The sequence below is a fragment of the Poecile atricapillus genome, chromosome 1, assembly GCF_030490865.1.
Source record: "Poecile atricapillus isolate bPoeAtr1 chromosome 1, bPoeAtr1.hap1, whole genome shotgun sequence".
In the NCBI taxonomy this organism is placed as follows: Eukaryota; Metazoa; Chordata; class Aves; order Passeriformes; family Paridae; genus Poecile; species Poecile atricapillus.
The window spans coordinates 137,354,253-137,370,267 of record NC_081249.1 but is presented as its reverse complement, the minus strand read 5'-3'; the positions used below and the strand labels follow the sequence as shown (position 1 = coordinate 137,370,267).

At 40.9% G+C, this 16,015-nt stretch overlaps 1 protein-coding gene across 1 annotated transcript in view; it reads right to left on the bottom strand.

Moving 5' to 3' along the window:
- Positions 1 to 903: 903 nt before the first annotated feature.
- The window catches only part of EHF (ETS homologous factor), a 34,060-nt gene continuing 18,948 nt past the window's right edge, over positions 904 to 16,015 (bottom strand). Inside the window, exons 3-9 of the mRNA XM_058829595.1 lie at positions 13,711 to 13,956; positions 13,349 to 13,408; positions 10,950 to 11,018; positions 10,791 to 10,859; positions 7,746 to 7,805; positions 5,139 to 5,334; positions 904 to 4,337 (exon numbers count right to left, since the gene is read on the bottom strand). Of these exons, the coding sequence (XP_058685578.1) occupies positions 4,238 to 4,337; positions 5,139 to 5,334; positions 7,746 to 7,805; positions 10,791 to 10,859; positions 10,950 to 11,018; positions 13,349 to 13,408; positions 13,711 to 13,956 (800 nt within the window). The 3' untranslated portion in view covers positions 904 to 4,237. The remainder of the gene's footprint in view (positions 4,338 to 5,138; positions 5,335 to 7,745; positions 7,806 to 10,790; positions 10,860 to 10,949; positions 11,019 to 13,348; positions 13,409 to 13,710; positions 13,957 to 16,015) is intronic.

The window sequence follows — 16,015 nt, the reverse complement described above, 5'->3', positions numbered from 1 at the left end:
TAGACTGATTCAATACAGACTGAACAATTCTAGAGCCATCATCCTCTAACACCCAAGTGTCTCATTTCAAAGGCGGGGGAAGCACTCACTCCCTTAAAATGATGCCTGTTTGCAGATTACAGAGCGCAGTGGTGTGACTTGTGTTGCAGTGAAGCTCCTGAGATTACAGCCCAGCTCCAGACGTGCTGGCACAGCAGCAGGCTCAGCTCCCTGTGTCACTCTGGCTGCTCTGCCCCACCTCCTGCTGCCAGCCCAGGACACCCAGCAGGGCACCACGGGGGCTGTGGGCTGGCCCCTTGCAGGGCACCCAGGGCACCCTCACATCCAGCTGACACAGCCACAGCCCCCACACTGCAAATGCCACGGGAGTCTGCCTCCACTTGCTTTTAATTGTAGGCGTTTTCTCCTTTTTACCTCAAGCTGCAGAGTAAATCAGCAGAGATGTCCCCTTTTTGTAGCCACCTCTTAGATGGAAAAATAACACGAAGGACAGGATTTCATCATTTTAGTTGCTTTGATTCAGTAAAGGAAACACTCAGTGTGAGTAATGGCATCCTTAATCAGCCTAGCCCTTGCACACACTTCAAAATACCTTGAAGTTAAATCAGTGCTGAAGTAAGGCCTTTGTTTAGCAGCCAAACAAGAAAGGCAATCGAGCTGTGTTGACATAATCTATTATTTCAGTGAGGTCTGTGAGACATAAAACAGGTTTGGAAACCCAGTATCTTCACAATAGATTGGATATTCAACATATTAGTAAATTTAAGTAATTGTATTTTGTTGTAGTTACAGCAGTCCTTTCATCAATATTGAAATACTCTTCAGTACTGAAAGAATTCACATTAGTCACTCCCAATCACAAAACATAAAAAAGGGAAGATAAACATTAATCAAATAGTTTCTTTCATGAGTGTTTTATTTGAATTTATATCATATTCACAAAAATAAAAGTCTTTAGAAGCACTTTGTGAATACATTGTCTCCAAGCTGAGATTTACAATGGCAAAAGTGAAATATCTGACTTGGATTTGTTTCCACACGTAGACATTGAAGGTGATGCTATGAGAAGCAAGCAGAAATTATGCACTGTGCTGCAGAAAGAAAGATGAAAATGTAACTAAACATTTTAATGTCTATGTAGTTCAACAGCCTACATACAGTTTCTCAGGATGTTTTTAGAGCAAGTTGCTCTAACTTCGTGCAGAAAATATTGAGAGTGCTCATGCCAACCCTTTGACATTGTGATTTGCATGTAACTGCATAAATACAATATACTTTCCTATCTAGAGCTTTATACATATGAAAAATTATGGTACAATAAAAATCTATACACATGGTGCTACCAGTTCAGCAGCTGCTAACTTAAAGGATACATCTAAAAATATGATTGCTCAGCCTCTGAAATACAAAATAAAAGAGCAATCAGAAATGCTTTTTTTTTTAAAATAGCAATTTACATAAAAATTCATCTCTTCATTTTCTCCATTTGCTTAGGTCTGGTAGAAAGACTCTCTTTGGTTGGTTGCAACTGTCCTTGGCAAGAACTGCAGTTTTAAACAGTCCTTTGTGTTTGTCTTAGGCAAAGGTTAATATGTTTGTAAAACAGAGTAAATGTTGGCTGGCTTCTATTCCAACTTTGTGCTCTTGTTATGCTGAATGACAAGTACCTACTACACTGCAAAGCTCTGCAGACTGGAAACAGAAACTTGCATGATTTCCACATGCTGAAAGATGTGACAGTGGAAGACCATTTATACTGCACCCCAACATAAACCACTCTCTCAATTTATACAGTATGCTTATAAGTACAGTTTTATCTTTCAAAACCTTTAAAAGTAGGTTTAGCTGCTGCTCAGCAACCAAGTGGTGATATATGGATATATCACAGGTTCATTTTATCTCCCAAGAAATTTTGTGAGAGATCAGGTAGAAAGCAAATTCATGAAGTATTACAATCCATTGCTATAAGATATATGTTAGCCTGAGATAAGATACAACTACATTGCAGATTTGTGACAGTACCACTGATCTCAGATTTTCACCCAAGGTGTGGAGGTGGTGTGAAGAGCAAAGGGCTACAAAGAACCATCAGGTAGGGGGAAGAAATGGTCTTAGGAGAAAAGTGAAAGTCCTCATCTGGTGGCCTGATTCTTGTTATATGAACTACAAAATGATGGTAAAGGAAGTGAAATGTAGCAAATTAAGCTAAAAAAGGAAACTACTGAGTTGCACAAAAGCAAGCAAGGCTAGCACAGACGGTCAAAAAAAGAACCAAAGAGAGACAGACTGAGAGAAAAAAACTCTTTGAAGTACACAGGCTTATTATTTGATTTGTAAATAAGATGAAGCTCTCTCCACCCAGGTTATGAAAAGTAAAAATTGTCATGTATGGGTAATTGATGGTGACAGCTCTAGCATACACAGTGTAGGAGGTGGTGTTATTGTTTAACATGCCCTACATGTGTAGATAACAAGTTAGGCTCTCATGTTTGCCTACAAATTGTTGCTAAGCACATTTTATACCCTTCATATTGATACTTCTGTTGTCTCTTGGTTTCATCTCTATTTCCTTTTAAGACAAACAAAAGTGGAATATCCTGCAACCTCCAGCTGTATCTTGGTGTATTTCAAGCTAATATGGATTCAAACCTAGGGGATGCCTCAGGAAATAGATACTGTATGGATTTAATATTCTTAATTTTCCTTTTTTTTTCTTATTCTTTTCTTTAATCTTAGACTTCTCAGTCCTTGTTGTTGTTTTCCAAATTCTCCATCCCTGAAAAAGTGATTTGAAATTGATCTTGGATGTTCTGTTACCATCACCAAGACAATCCTGTTTCTCGACTCCCACATCTCATGTACTCAGTGACCTGGTGAAGTGCTGCCTCCTCTAGTTTTTATTTCCCTACGTTCTGCATATGCTTAGTGCCAACAGAAATCATTTGTGAGCTGGATAAAGGAAAAGCTGCCAACGAACGCTCAGTGTCTGCATAGTGCTGCTAGAGGTGAACCCAAAATACTGACCCAGATCTGAATGTCCCTAAAATCTCAGTGTCTTTATGTTCACGGGGTTTTTCCTCCAACTAAGAATCCCAAGAACAACTTACAAATACAAGTACAGTAGACTTTAGGAAAGCAAAGGGAACTAATATTTTACACACAGTTTAGCTTTGCATTTCCCAAGGGATTTTTGAAAGTATCTAAGTGAGACTTGACGGGAGGACCACGCAGCTTGAAGTACCTGGGAAGACCGCTTCCTCATGCCAAGGGATTAATAAACATTCTGCTTGCCCACCTCCTCACTGCTCCATGTGGCACGGATTTGAAAGCTTTAATTAGATGTGCAAGAGGGTGAGAGGATTTATTAACATTCCTACTGGGAAACCAGTGCCTTTTAATAAGTTCGCCCAGTCAGAAAACAATTGTCCTTCAACAGCTTTTGGTCCCCAAGACTGACGTTCTTCTAGCAGTTCACCCCAAAGATAACAGTTAACAAAAAATAGCTTTTTTCCTGGGGTGAGCTGAATGCTCTTGGGAGGTTAGGGAGGACACTGAGTATCAGATAAGGTCTGGTCCTAAATGTCTGCCCACAAAAGAAGGTCTCAGTGGTGGAGGTGGTATGGGTTCTCCAAATAAATGCTGACAGCCACCTTGCAGAGCCACTGTTGTTGTGGCTGGGATAAGCCAGCTAAGAGGAACCCACTGTCTAATTCAAGAAAAGCAACTGAAAGCCAGCAAAGCATTAAAACACTCAGAAATCAGAGGAGGGAAGGAACAAGTGGTATTGGCCAAGGAAAGCTATAAACCATCTGTCCATGGAAGAAGGCTACTTGGCTCAGAGATGCTTTACTGTTTCCTCCACTTATTGTTGCCTTCCAAAGTGGATTATCATACTCCCTAAATGCCCTAATATTTAGCTCCTTCCCTTTCTTTACATGACTCATAAATCACATTATGCCTGTATGATTTTTTAAAAAAAAAAAAAGAGGAAAACTTCACAAGAAGGGAAAAATAATCATAATTCTATAATGTTAACTTATATCACAGAAAACTGTGTACATTTTTTCCCCATACAGGACATACTTCAAATAAAATAATTTTAACACCAATAATGATAATGTTCTTTCTTCCCGACAGAAGTAGAATTGTTTTTTCACCCCAGTTTGGTACATAAATATAAGAAAATAGTCTTTGAATATTTACATCCATGTGTTTTAAATGTTATTTCTTGATATATTTAATTTTCATTTTCTCTCCAACCACGGGCATTTTTTCCAAATTTATATACTAATCTCCGACCATCCACGCGCTCAAGGATTTCTCTTTTGTAATAGTATCTGTTAAAATAAAAACAGAAAAAGTTATAAGAGTAAATTCACCTATGATCCCAGAAGGCCACTGCCAACTAGACAACCCCTTAGTTAGCTTAAAAAGTCTATTTTTTTTTAAGATATACATGTATAATATCTAAGATTATTATAACTGAATGACAGAGAAGGAAAAAGGGATGTTTTCTTTTTTCTTTATTTTAATTAGCTTCTGAGTTTGAATGTCACCGTGTTTCAGGTCAAAGCATGTTGCTAGATTTATCACACACTCTTAATGAGATTTCACAGGGTTTTTTTTCCAGATAAGCCAGGACCTGAAAATCAGACTGAGGAAAAACCTCAGCGCCCTTTTAGAAATACATTTTGAAGCTTCAGAGACTATGGAAAAATTCTTAAAATGTTAAATCAAAGAGGAAAGAAAATCCTAAAACCTATTTTAAGACAATGGATGTGGGGTATGCCTAGTTTCTGAACATTGCTGGAAATAACAAGGTCTCCATCCATTACTGGGCCATTTAAACATTCTCAGGTTTCTGCAACCATATTTTTTTCCTACAGTGGCTATTTGGATGGAGAAAAAAAAAAAAAGAATTTATATATATATAAACAATTATTTGTGTTATATATATCATATAGTCTACAGAAACAGGAGAAGAAAAGAACATAATGCTACAATCTCAAAACTAGTGTGAGAGACTGTCAAAGAAAGTATCTGCTGCTGTTAACAAATCATTTTTAAAAGTCAGACAAATTCTCCATCTACTTGGTCTGTATATGTGCCACAGTCTTCCTCAGCAACATCCAACTCACCTCATAGCCCGGCTGAGTTTCTCGTAAGTCATGCTGCTGTTGTTTTTCTTCTTTCCCCACAGCTGAGCCACAGCTTCAGATTTTAAAAATCTGAAGACACCTTCTGACCGGTCTTCCCACTTGATTAATCCTGGGTTTTTCTCAGGATTGAGAAGAATGTCTCGAATAAACTCCCAAAGATGAGTTCCTCGAGGGTCTGAAAAAGGAAAGAGGGCAGGAAGGAGTGTCTCAAGAGCTCTCTGGGCTATGCTTGCAATTTTTATGTCATCTACAGAGGGTGAATACTCAGGCCCTAGTTTCTGGAACACAGGACCCCCCACCTCAGAGATATACAGGTGAAAAACCCTGGCAGCCTTTCAACTGCAGGTAAGCATCAGCCTCAGGCAGTCTGAGCCCTGTGGCAGGCAGGTAGGAGCCCCAGCAAGCAGGGGAAGCAGAGTCCAAACCACCCACTGCTTCCTTAAGCCTTTGGCACTGTTTCTGCCCTAAAGAGAACATGTTTAAGCCTTCCCCTCATCTCATTTGCCCATTTCTCCCAATCCCTATCTACAGCACAGCATGTAACCTGATATTATTGTGTGGCACATGAAACAGCCAAGATTACCATGAAGCAGGCGCTGAACCCCCATGCATTTAAAAGACAGACAGAAGGCATGGGAGGTGAACTGCCATTCTGCATGAATGAGTAAATAAGGTGTACAGTGCCTAGAAGGACAGTGACAAAACTGGCCAGCCAAAATAGTATGTAAAAAGTGAACCACAGAGTTTGACCATGGTAGAGAAAAGATGAAAACAGATCTCCAAGTTCAACAGGTAGACCTCTCAGTTTAAGCACAAATATGTCTCACAGTTACTATAAAGACAGCACCAGAAAGTCCAGGTAAAAATAAATAAATAAACAAAAAAATAAGTCCATCAAGTCAGATGAAGTAGTTTACAAATGAAGAGTATAAAACACAGTGACAAAATGAGCCAGAAAGATGGCAGTCCTTTGGTCTGACTTCAAAAGCATGCAATTAGACCAAATTAAGAAAGAAATAAGCTAGTCAAAGATGTGAAGGTAACTTGAAAATGCTACACAGTGCAGTATAAGTAGAATTAGATTTCAGTCAACTAATTCAATATTTTTATTTATTATTATAATTGGGTTCTGGACCCATTAAAATATGGCGGACTTAGCCTATCTGGACACCAGTAACTTATGGTCATGATATGGAGCAGTACTGAAGAAACTGGAAATGAAGGGGGTTAGCCCAGACTGCCAATGTGACCTGTTTTGTATGCCCAGGCCATCATTGAGATGTTAGAATCACAGAATATCTCAGGTTGGAAAGGACCTACAAAAATCATCAAGTCTTACTCCCTGCTCCTCACAGGACATCCTAGAACTAAACCACATAACTAAGTGCATTGTCCAGACACTCCTGGAACTCTGTCAGGCTTGGTGCTGTGACCACTTTCCTGGGGAGCCTGTTCCAGTGACTGACCAACCTTCTCTATTGTGCAGACTGAACTTCCCCTGGCACACCTTCACTCCAATTCCTCATGTCCCATCACCAGTTGCTAGAGAGAGGAGATCAGCATCTCCCCCTCCACTGCCCTCTCTGAGGAATCTGGAGACTGGGATGTGTCAACCTTCAGCCTTCTCTTTCCCTAGCTGAACAAGCTGACAGACCTCAGTTATTCACAAGTCTTTCTTCAGACCAGTCCTGTCTAATCCTTTCATGAACAACCTTTTTATACACACACAAACACACACACACACAAACACACACACACACACACATACAAATAAACCACCCGGATATCTGTGTACAGATATAAAGTTCAGAAGTCCTCTTGTGGCAAAGCAACAGAAGAGTAAGAAGAGTCAGGAAGAGACATAATCTGGAGGTCATTGAAACAGGATGAACCCAAATACCACAACATGCAGTGAAAGACCAATACTAAGCTTTCCTATTATAATCAAGGGATTAAATAGGATGAAAAAGACATACACAGGATATTTTCAGCATTTAAAAATCTCGGTAAAGTACATTAATGGAACTATGTGCAGAAATCACAGTTATGGTATCCTGTCTTCAGAGTCAGGTTGAATAAAAACTAGCGGAAAATGTAGGAGAGGGGAGTGGAAAGACTGTTGTATCAGGGGATAAGAAGATGGTAGGATTGAGGCACAGGTGCATGCTTGTGATGTTGTGCATGAGAAGTTCTGCAAGGAGATGCTGAGCAGGGTCTGTGGTGTGTGCTGTGCCTGGCAGGCACAGCATGACTGTGCCCACACACAGGCCCTCCTGATTTAATCCTGGGTCTTCCTCATCATTCCCTTACTCCACCAGCCTAGTTCAACACAGGCAGAGACACTGGTTGTTTCTTCATAGGCCCTCACTGATAAAAACAGTTTGAAAAGTTTAACAATATTGAATCCAAAAATGATGCAAACAAGCAGTATTAGACAGATTCTTTCAGAATTCAATCACAGTAATGATTTAATGAGTTTTGCGTTCAAAACGCTTCCTCTTCCCTCCCAAATAGGATCTGATTTTTATTTATTTCTTTTTCCTTCAATCAACTAACCAACCATTACAAGCATGGATGTTGACTTACTGTGTTTCTTGGTGTGGGACTTTGGGGTATGGTCTTGCGATTTTTTTGCGTCTGAAGAGTCTGCAGAGAAGGAAAATGAAGCCTACTTGTAAATTTGATTAAAGGCTAGCATTTACTAGCATGTTGAAAGAAATAAAACCACAAAAAAGAACAAATATCTCTTCTAAACATAATCACTTTTCAGAAGGTAATCTCAGTGAGGAGGGAGAGTTTTGTTTTCTGTACTATATGTTAATCAGCACACTTCTCAAAAAGACCATTGATGAATCAAGAATGAACGCAGAGGTAAACATTTGGCTTTTGAAAGCTAAATTTGATTAACAAATACCTCATCTCATGTTGTGTGTGAGAGACAGAAAAATAGCATCATCACATCTGTAAAAGGAATCCTGAATTGTACCATTATCTTAGTCTTTGCTGAAGCACATATCTTTGGGGGCTTATTTGCTTCTGAAGAGATGATCTAATGAGAAATGCATGTGCTGGTATCAATGCACGGAACACCTACCTGACTAAAACATAATGAACTGGCAAAGCATTGTTGTTTAGGGGGGCAGGGTGGGGGAAAGGGGCTGAGCTGGTAGGAGTTTTTGGCAGCAGGACAAGCATATATTTTTCTGTGGCTCAGAGCCATAGGAACAAGCCATTTCTCATCAATGGTACTTTATCACCTGCAGCCAGCCAGAGGAGGAATAGGGTTTCTGGCACAAGTATTTCTTCAGAAATTAAAAAAAAAAAAAAGTTCCGCCTGTTCATGACTGTAACCTACCTCGCAGTCTGCACGTTCAACCCTTCCGCCCCCAAACCACCACAGCCTGGCTCTGCTCTTGTACTTAATGAATAGCTTTCATCTGATTGCTCTAAGTCTCACAAAATCTGTGGGATAGACCTGAGAGGGAGCCCCTTCTGTGTTTGCTTTTCAGCATACCTCGTCCCTGAATCCCATAAAGCAAAGCTTAAGGTCCCACGCATGTTTTCCCAGCTTCTATGAATGCACAATTATCATACTTTTCATGGAAACCAGGCATTTGCATGGGAAAATGACTCACAGGAAATATTTATTTGCATAGAAACTTGTCAGATTTGCACAAGCTACTGCAATAACTGCATGTGAAAAGGTAGATGCAAAGTTATTCACACACTTGCTTTATTCATACATAACTGGAAACATCAATTGAACAAGACCGTGGGGATAGGCCTAACCTCTGCTATTCTAAGTCTGATAAATTACTGCCCTTGACCCCAAGCAGCAAACGTGCTCTGAGTCATTTTGCCTTCCCACTCTCAAAAGAGCAGGAACCTCACTCAGCTCGGAGGGAGGTGTGGTGTGGGGGAAGTAAAATGAGGCTTATTTCACTGCCTTTCCTCAGATTGTGATTCCCCATATGTTATTAAAAGCCTGTGGGAACTCCAGGTAACGACTGCAGGACCCAGTTCTTTATTTGCCCTCATATAAATCCTTCTCGTTTTAAAATCCCACAATTCGCTTGCAAATGTTTGTTATGCTCCACTTAGCTGGAAATTTATTCTTGGAAGTTCAGCTGCCTTCTGCCTAGCCAGTGATTTATTCTGGATCTCAGCTGTGTAAATAGCCTCCTGCTCTGCCACAGCTCCTACTTGGAGACTGGTTTCAAACATGCCATGTTAGGAGGCTGGGGCCTGACAGATGAAAAGAGTTATGATGCAGTTTCAACAAAGCCGTCTTGCAAAACTTTTGACAAAAGGTTACACATTATTTGCATATGATTCAGGAATGAGCCATTTTTTTACGGGATATACAAATTTAGTTTTTACAGGAGGCTGTGCCCTTGGTGTGCCACCCTAGCTCTAGGCTTAAGCAGTCAGCAGATAAACAGACCGTGCCAGGATACGGACAGGTCCCCAGCCCTGTCAGAGAGCCCTGAAATCCTGCTGGCCATCTTGTGACAGGGGGTGGACATGGTGGAGAAAGCAAACATGGTGTTTGGTTGGGGCTTTTTAAGGTTTGCTGGTTCTCTTCTTCTGGTCAAGTTTTCTCTCTCTCTCTCTCTCTCTCTCTCTCTCTTTTTATTTTTTTCTTTCTTTAATTGGTGGTTGAGTGCATTAGTTTAAACTGCATGCTGCTTGGCAAATCCAGCTCAGGAGGCTGGAGGAGCAGGGGGCGGCAGGCACAGGGGCCACTGTGGGCAGCAGCACAGGGCTGCCCCCAGTGCAAGGCTGCATCTACAGCAACGTGCTCTCCTTTCTTATCCTCCCAGGACTTCCACTGCTTTCTCCCTCAGATCTCTGCTTCATGGCCTCCTAGCAACAACCCACCCTTCCCTTGCCGCTTTCTCGCTCCCCTGTCGTCTCCGCTTTACTCTTTCCTCACTGCCTTGCTCTCCTCACCTCCATCCTGGTGCCAGCCCCAGGACAGGGCCCACAGGGCCTTTGACACGTGTGATCAGACTGCACTTTAACCAGGCACGACAGCAAACAGGTTTGCTCTGTCTCCTGCCCTTCAGCAGGCAGATTTGCACTCTCCCTGACGGAAGGGAGCAGTTCCGCTGTCAGCTGAGAGAGGCTGCAGGAGAAGCCCTTGTGCCGGGGTACCGGGCTTGGTGTCCACCCTGCAGCTTCCCCAGGCCACCCCGAGCCTGGCCCCAAACCCAGCAGCCTACTCAGCATGAATCACGGGCTGGCCGGGGAAACACGGCCACTTCTGGGGAGGAACTGGCACTTGTTTGCCCATACCCTTCTACACCCCAGAAAAGTGTGGTGTAGCTGGAATGTCTTGTCTCTATGACACTAATGTTTACCCCTTTGACTCAGTCACTTTAAAAGATACGTGGAGATTACAGATTATTTGATCATCTTTCTCTTGACAGAGAGAAGACAGAAGTGTTTCTTTAAAGAAAGCTATTGTAATAATGACAGCTAATAAATCTGTCAGAATCATCATTGCTTGGTTTAAAATTACTGGAGGCTCAGATGCAATCCTACAACAGAAGACCACAGAGACTATTACATGTTGGTAGCTCTAGGACAAGTGACAAACAATTAAAAACATAATTACAAGTTTCTTACCAGAAGATTGGTGACTAGGTGTCATCATGGAAATCTGAGCACGACAGAATGTTTTACTGTCCAATAACTCTGGGAATTAAAAAGAAGATGTTTAAACTAATAGCCTCAGACAACAATAAAGCCATCTCAGAACACATGAAGTATTGTGATGTTAGTTACCTACTGTGCTACCATAGCCACTGTCATAAAGATAATTCTCTTCTTTCCAGGACACCATTAATGATGGATCTGAAGGTAAAGGACCAAAAGGAAAATCAGATCACTAAAAGAACATTTTTAGCACAGAGGTAAATACTGAACACTGAAAGAATTAAAAATTGGGGGGGAGCTGTCAAGGGAACAAGGAAGTGAAGAGGCTATACAAAATTATTTCCTTTCACTCAAATTATGCATGGAGTTCTTCATATTCAGGCAAATGTGTTTACACAAAGCACTGACTTTTAGAAATAATGTAGTATGCTCTTCCTTTTCCTGACTAGTATATCATTTATGCCTGGCCTTGGAGGAGGTTTCCTATGCCAGATCAACTCTAATTCTACCCACTCCAGTCCTGAATTCTCAGCCCCTGATGATTATGACAGTGTGCTGGAGCCACAGAGATGAAAGTGTTCTCAAATATCTAGTAAAACAGAAGGATGCTTATGATGAGTATTTATTTCTATGATGGTAGAACTCGAAAGTCCTCTCTGAAACACAGCTTCATGTTTAAGCACATAGTGAGAAACATCAAAGCCTAATCCTAGATGAAGGGACATTTTGTTCCAGGCATCCTAAGTCCCCATCCTTAACCTAAAAACCACTTTCATGATTAAAGGGGAATAATTTTTAGTGACCTTCTGGTCATATGGATCAATATAAGCAGAACAGAAGTATTGTCTTTATGACCTGTACACTGGTCTGGAAATTACTTCCTTCACAGTGCATTTTTAAGGTCAGAAGCCTTAAAAATCTATTTTTCTTTTGAAACCAGATCAGAAGGGATGAGATATAAGGTTCAAACCTAGGTTAAACCTAATTTTTTTCATGTTCATATAAATGAAATCAAAAACCCCAGAATGAGTTACAGCTAAATAATCATGTTTGGCCAAGTTACCACTTATGACATAGGAATTTAGCAGGCATGCTAACTAATAGCTGCATGTTTGGGCACCCAGAGCTTGCGTTCCTACAATAGCACACACCCTCTGCTTGCTTGGACACCTGATTTGCCTAATGCTCCCTCTGAAAACAGGCCTTACCCAGCCAGAACGTGGGGACATTGTTCACCTTCCCATTTTGGCCTTTTTCAGTACTCATGTCTTTGCAGCTGTGATGGTTTACTGGAGTGAGCTGGGCTTCCCCTCAAAACTACCAGCCCTGTCCCTGCTGTCACACAAGGAGTAACTTTTCCCAGCAGCTCTAATCTACAATTCCTGCTCCCCCACATGTAGAAACTTAACCCACTCCCACTGGCTGTGGTTGGCACCACCAGAGCCCCACCAGGCCACATCCAGGGAACCATCTGTCAGGTAGTCCTTTCCAAGATGTGCAGCTGAGGTAATAATATTACACCAGGATCTCATAAATCAGGACTTAAAGGATTACTGGAGTTACCTCTATGGAAAGCAGCAAGGCTGCCTCATGCACATCTCCCATACCACGCAGGCACAGGCCAGGAGTGGATTGCAGACTGCAATCCTTGCCTGCTGCAAGGAGAATGTGGGTAATGTTCCTGGCTGGAGAGGCTGGGCTCCAACAGGTTAGGTGGATAAACAGGCTGACAGTATTTGTTGGAGACGCCAGATGCAATAGATCTGTATTTGTTCTGCTAGCAGATATCAAAATGTGGCTCAGGGACACACCTACATACAAAGAGGCTGGGACTAGTGGGATAGAGAATGAGTGGATATGGACAGGTGTGATCTGGCAAAGGAACAAGGAAAATAATTGTGCCTGAAGAGGACGGTTAAATCAAGCTGAAGTTCTTTTCTCAGTTAAACAAAGCCCTGGGAGGAAAGGGATCTAGCTATAAACACACTCAGAAAAAGAACTGCAACAGCAAAAATGCAGATTTGATCAAACCAAACTACTGCCTGAATTTCAGTTTCATTGAAACCTGTGAAGAAATTAAAATGCAACATTTTGTTTTCTCTCCAAGCTGTTTTCTTTGGAAATCTGGTGTTTCAAACATTAACAGCACTTCACAATAAAATATTTTTTCTTCCTTTCTTTCTTCCTTTTGTTTTTAACTGAGCATATTGTTAAAATAGTTGTTTTGAAATCTACCGAATGAAGCATAGAATGAAGTCTTATACAAAGCTGCCTTCCTGGCACCTCAAACTATTCCAGCTCTGAACGTCAGAGTAGACTGCTGATACTGCAGAGGTCTCCCAGGAAAAGTGGCCCCATGCATGTAGTATTACCTGAAACTTCAGAAGAAGGCACTGACTGACGTTTGTATTACTTCTCTAATTCTGCATTATACACTTTCCATTTTATTTAATGCCACTTTGATTTGTCTCCCTTGGAAGAGGGGTCCCCCCTTTTCAAAAGACAATTTATACCCAACTGCTACTCACCTGTTTGCTCTGTCTTCACAATGACATTATGAGATTGGTACATGTCACTTCCACACTGACCTGCAAGAAAGCAAGTTGGCATATAGGAGGTATGAGAATGAGGAATCAAATGTATTAGCTCCAAGCAGCAACTTCTACACCTGAGCCAGAGGGCTGATTTTGGAGCAGGAAACATTCCCTCTTGTCTTCATCCTCCAGATTTCTGCCTTAAGTCATACCCAAGAAATTTAGCAATTCAGTAAATGAGCTATAAGCAGAATAGCAAACATAATACGCCAGGCAGGTTTCTGGGGAACGTAAATGACTTCTGAAGATCTCAGAATTCAGACCAATGTACACATGCCTCTCTAATATATATTTACCATTCCATTTTAGGTGCTGGAGGTTGCTGTAAAGCAGTTGTCCTGCTGTCCCAGCTGCCTGAGTGAATTCCTGCAGGCTCATACTACACAGATGCTCCCCGTTGATATCAAACTCCTGGAAAGGTATGCAGTTGGCATCCAGTTGGTTGGTATCAAGGAGGTGCTGCAGCCACTCCCAGACTTGAAACTTAGTCCAGTACTGAGGGTGTATTTCATGCCACTGGGTTCCATAGAAGCTACTGGATACTGGAAAAGATAAAAAATATTTACTGCCCCTGATAGCATAATAGTCATCAACAATAAGATCTATAGCCAAATTGCACATCTTGAAAGTCTACAGATCTAGACACTTTTCTCAGTCTTTAACGTTGGACAAGCTGGAGAAGATATTGTGAGGGTTTTTGGCCTCAGTTTTCCAACTGAAAATTGGGCATTATTTCATGACATACCTCTTGGCTGATTGATTTGCAGGAATTAATTCATTAATATTGGTTAAATACATCAAAATTCTCAGAGGGAAGACACTTTACAGAAGTACTGTTGAAAAGGGATGTGAGGGAAAATTATTTTATTGCATCGGAAAATTATGGAAAAACCTTGCAAAACTCTCAAAAGGTGACACAGAAACTTTCTTTGAATAAGAACTTAGTAGGGGCTGAACATGAATTGTGGGGTTAGAAAAAGGAAAGTTAAAGGCACTCTCATACTACTCCACAGTAAAAGCCTATCAGTGTGAGCCATGGTTTCATGACAGTGTAGGCATTCTGATGGTGCAGATTATTGCTGTAGATATCTAAGTTGGTTTCTGAATGTAGCTGTAAAACTCATTCTAGTGATGGAAGCTGCCTAATTTTCTTGTTAGAATGTCTGAGTCCTTTCTTGGCAATCTCTTAAACTGCGCTCAGTTGTATGTCATCTCGCGACAATAATTTGCATGTGCAAATGGAAGAAATTGTACATGGGGCATGATCATTATGTAAGATAAGAGCAAAGGCAGGATTGCTTTGGTCTGTCCTCACAGAGTTCAGTGCAATTTATTCCCTGGGAAAGGAGGAAAACGGACTACACCAGACAGAGGTGACGGTGAGATAAAATGTTCAAAAGTGCAGAAAGGGTTTAAGGCTGAGGGAATGAGAGATTACAGAAGGAGACTGCCATGGCCTAGCTCCGCAGTGCTATCCCGCTCCAGGATATGGCACCAGTCTGTTCCCAGTCTCTTCTAGAAAAAAATTAACCACACAGTGAGAAATACTGACAATGGATATTGACAGAGGACCACAAGCACCAGAACTGGCACATTTTAGAAAATCACTTTAACTGAGGTGCACTAGACATTAGGTCTCTTCAGCTGAGGTACAGGACACAGTTTTCAGGTAACACAAAAATAATCCCCACAGTTATTTAGCTTTCTTTTTCAATATTAGCCAACAAGGTTTGTGTAAGTCATTTAGGGACTTTGCAGGACTGTTCCTCATTCTCCCATTGAAGGATTTGTGGAATGCATGTGGAAATTATTAAAAGTGTGGTATGTCAGAGAAAAAAGGTTTGCTGGATCTGCCCAATATCCCCTGAAAAGAGGCTGATTTGTATTCTTCTCACTTGAGAAGAGTAAAGTGATTTCAAAGGGCACTAGAATCCTCATGTTAGCAAAGATACTTTAGTGAGAGGAGAAAGCAGCTTAGGTAAAAGTAAGTGAAGTGGTGAATTACTGCACACGTTGGTCTGAGCTTTCATCTTCCTGTCCCTCTAAAACTTACGTGAATCCTGAGGAGTTTCACCCTGGAAATTTGATACAGACCCCCACCATTTCCCTCCATTAAATCCTGTGGAATAGTAAAACTCAGACATGACTTTTTTTCTGTATGACACTGTTATAGACAGACAGGCACATTTATTAAGCACATGTTTACATATTCCAGTGTATTTAGAAATTACACATAAAAAAGAGCAACCATTTAATTAAGTGGGGGCTCTAATTGTAAGTTTTGTTGTAGTATCATTTGGATCAGAAGGACAAGAGCAGCATGTGATTGTCAGCTTAGATTTTAAGTTTTACCTGTCCATTGAATTATGAAAAGAATTCTAAAATTGTGTCAAGCACCTATAAAGATATACATTTATAGACATATTTTTACACCAAGAGACTATATATTAATACATTTTTATATACATAGATACATAATTGGAAAACTGTAAGAAGAAAAAAAGTGAAAAAATCACAAGCCACAACCTATCTAGTGCTCTAATGCCAGTCTAATTAGAAAGCTATCTAGTAGTTTGAGCTGATAAAGCAAATACAGCAAAG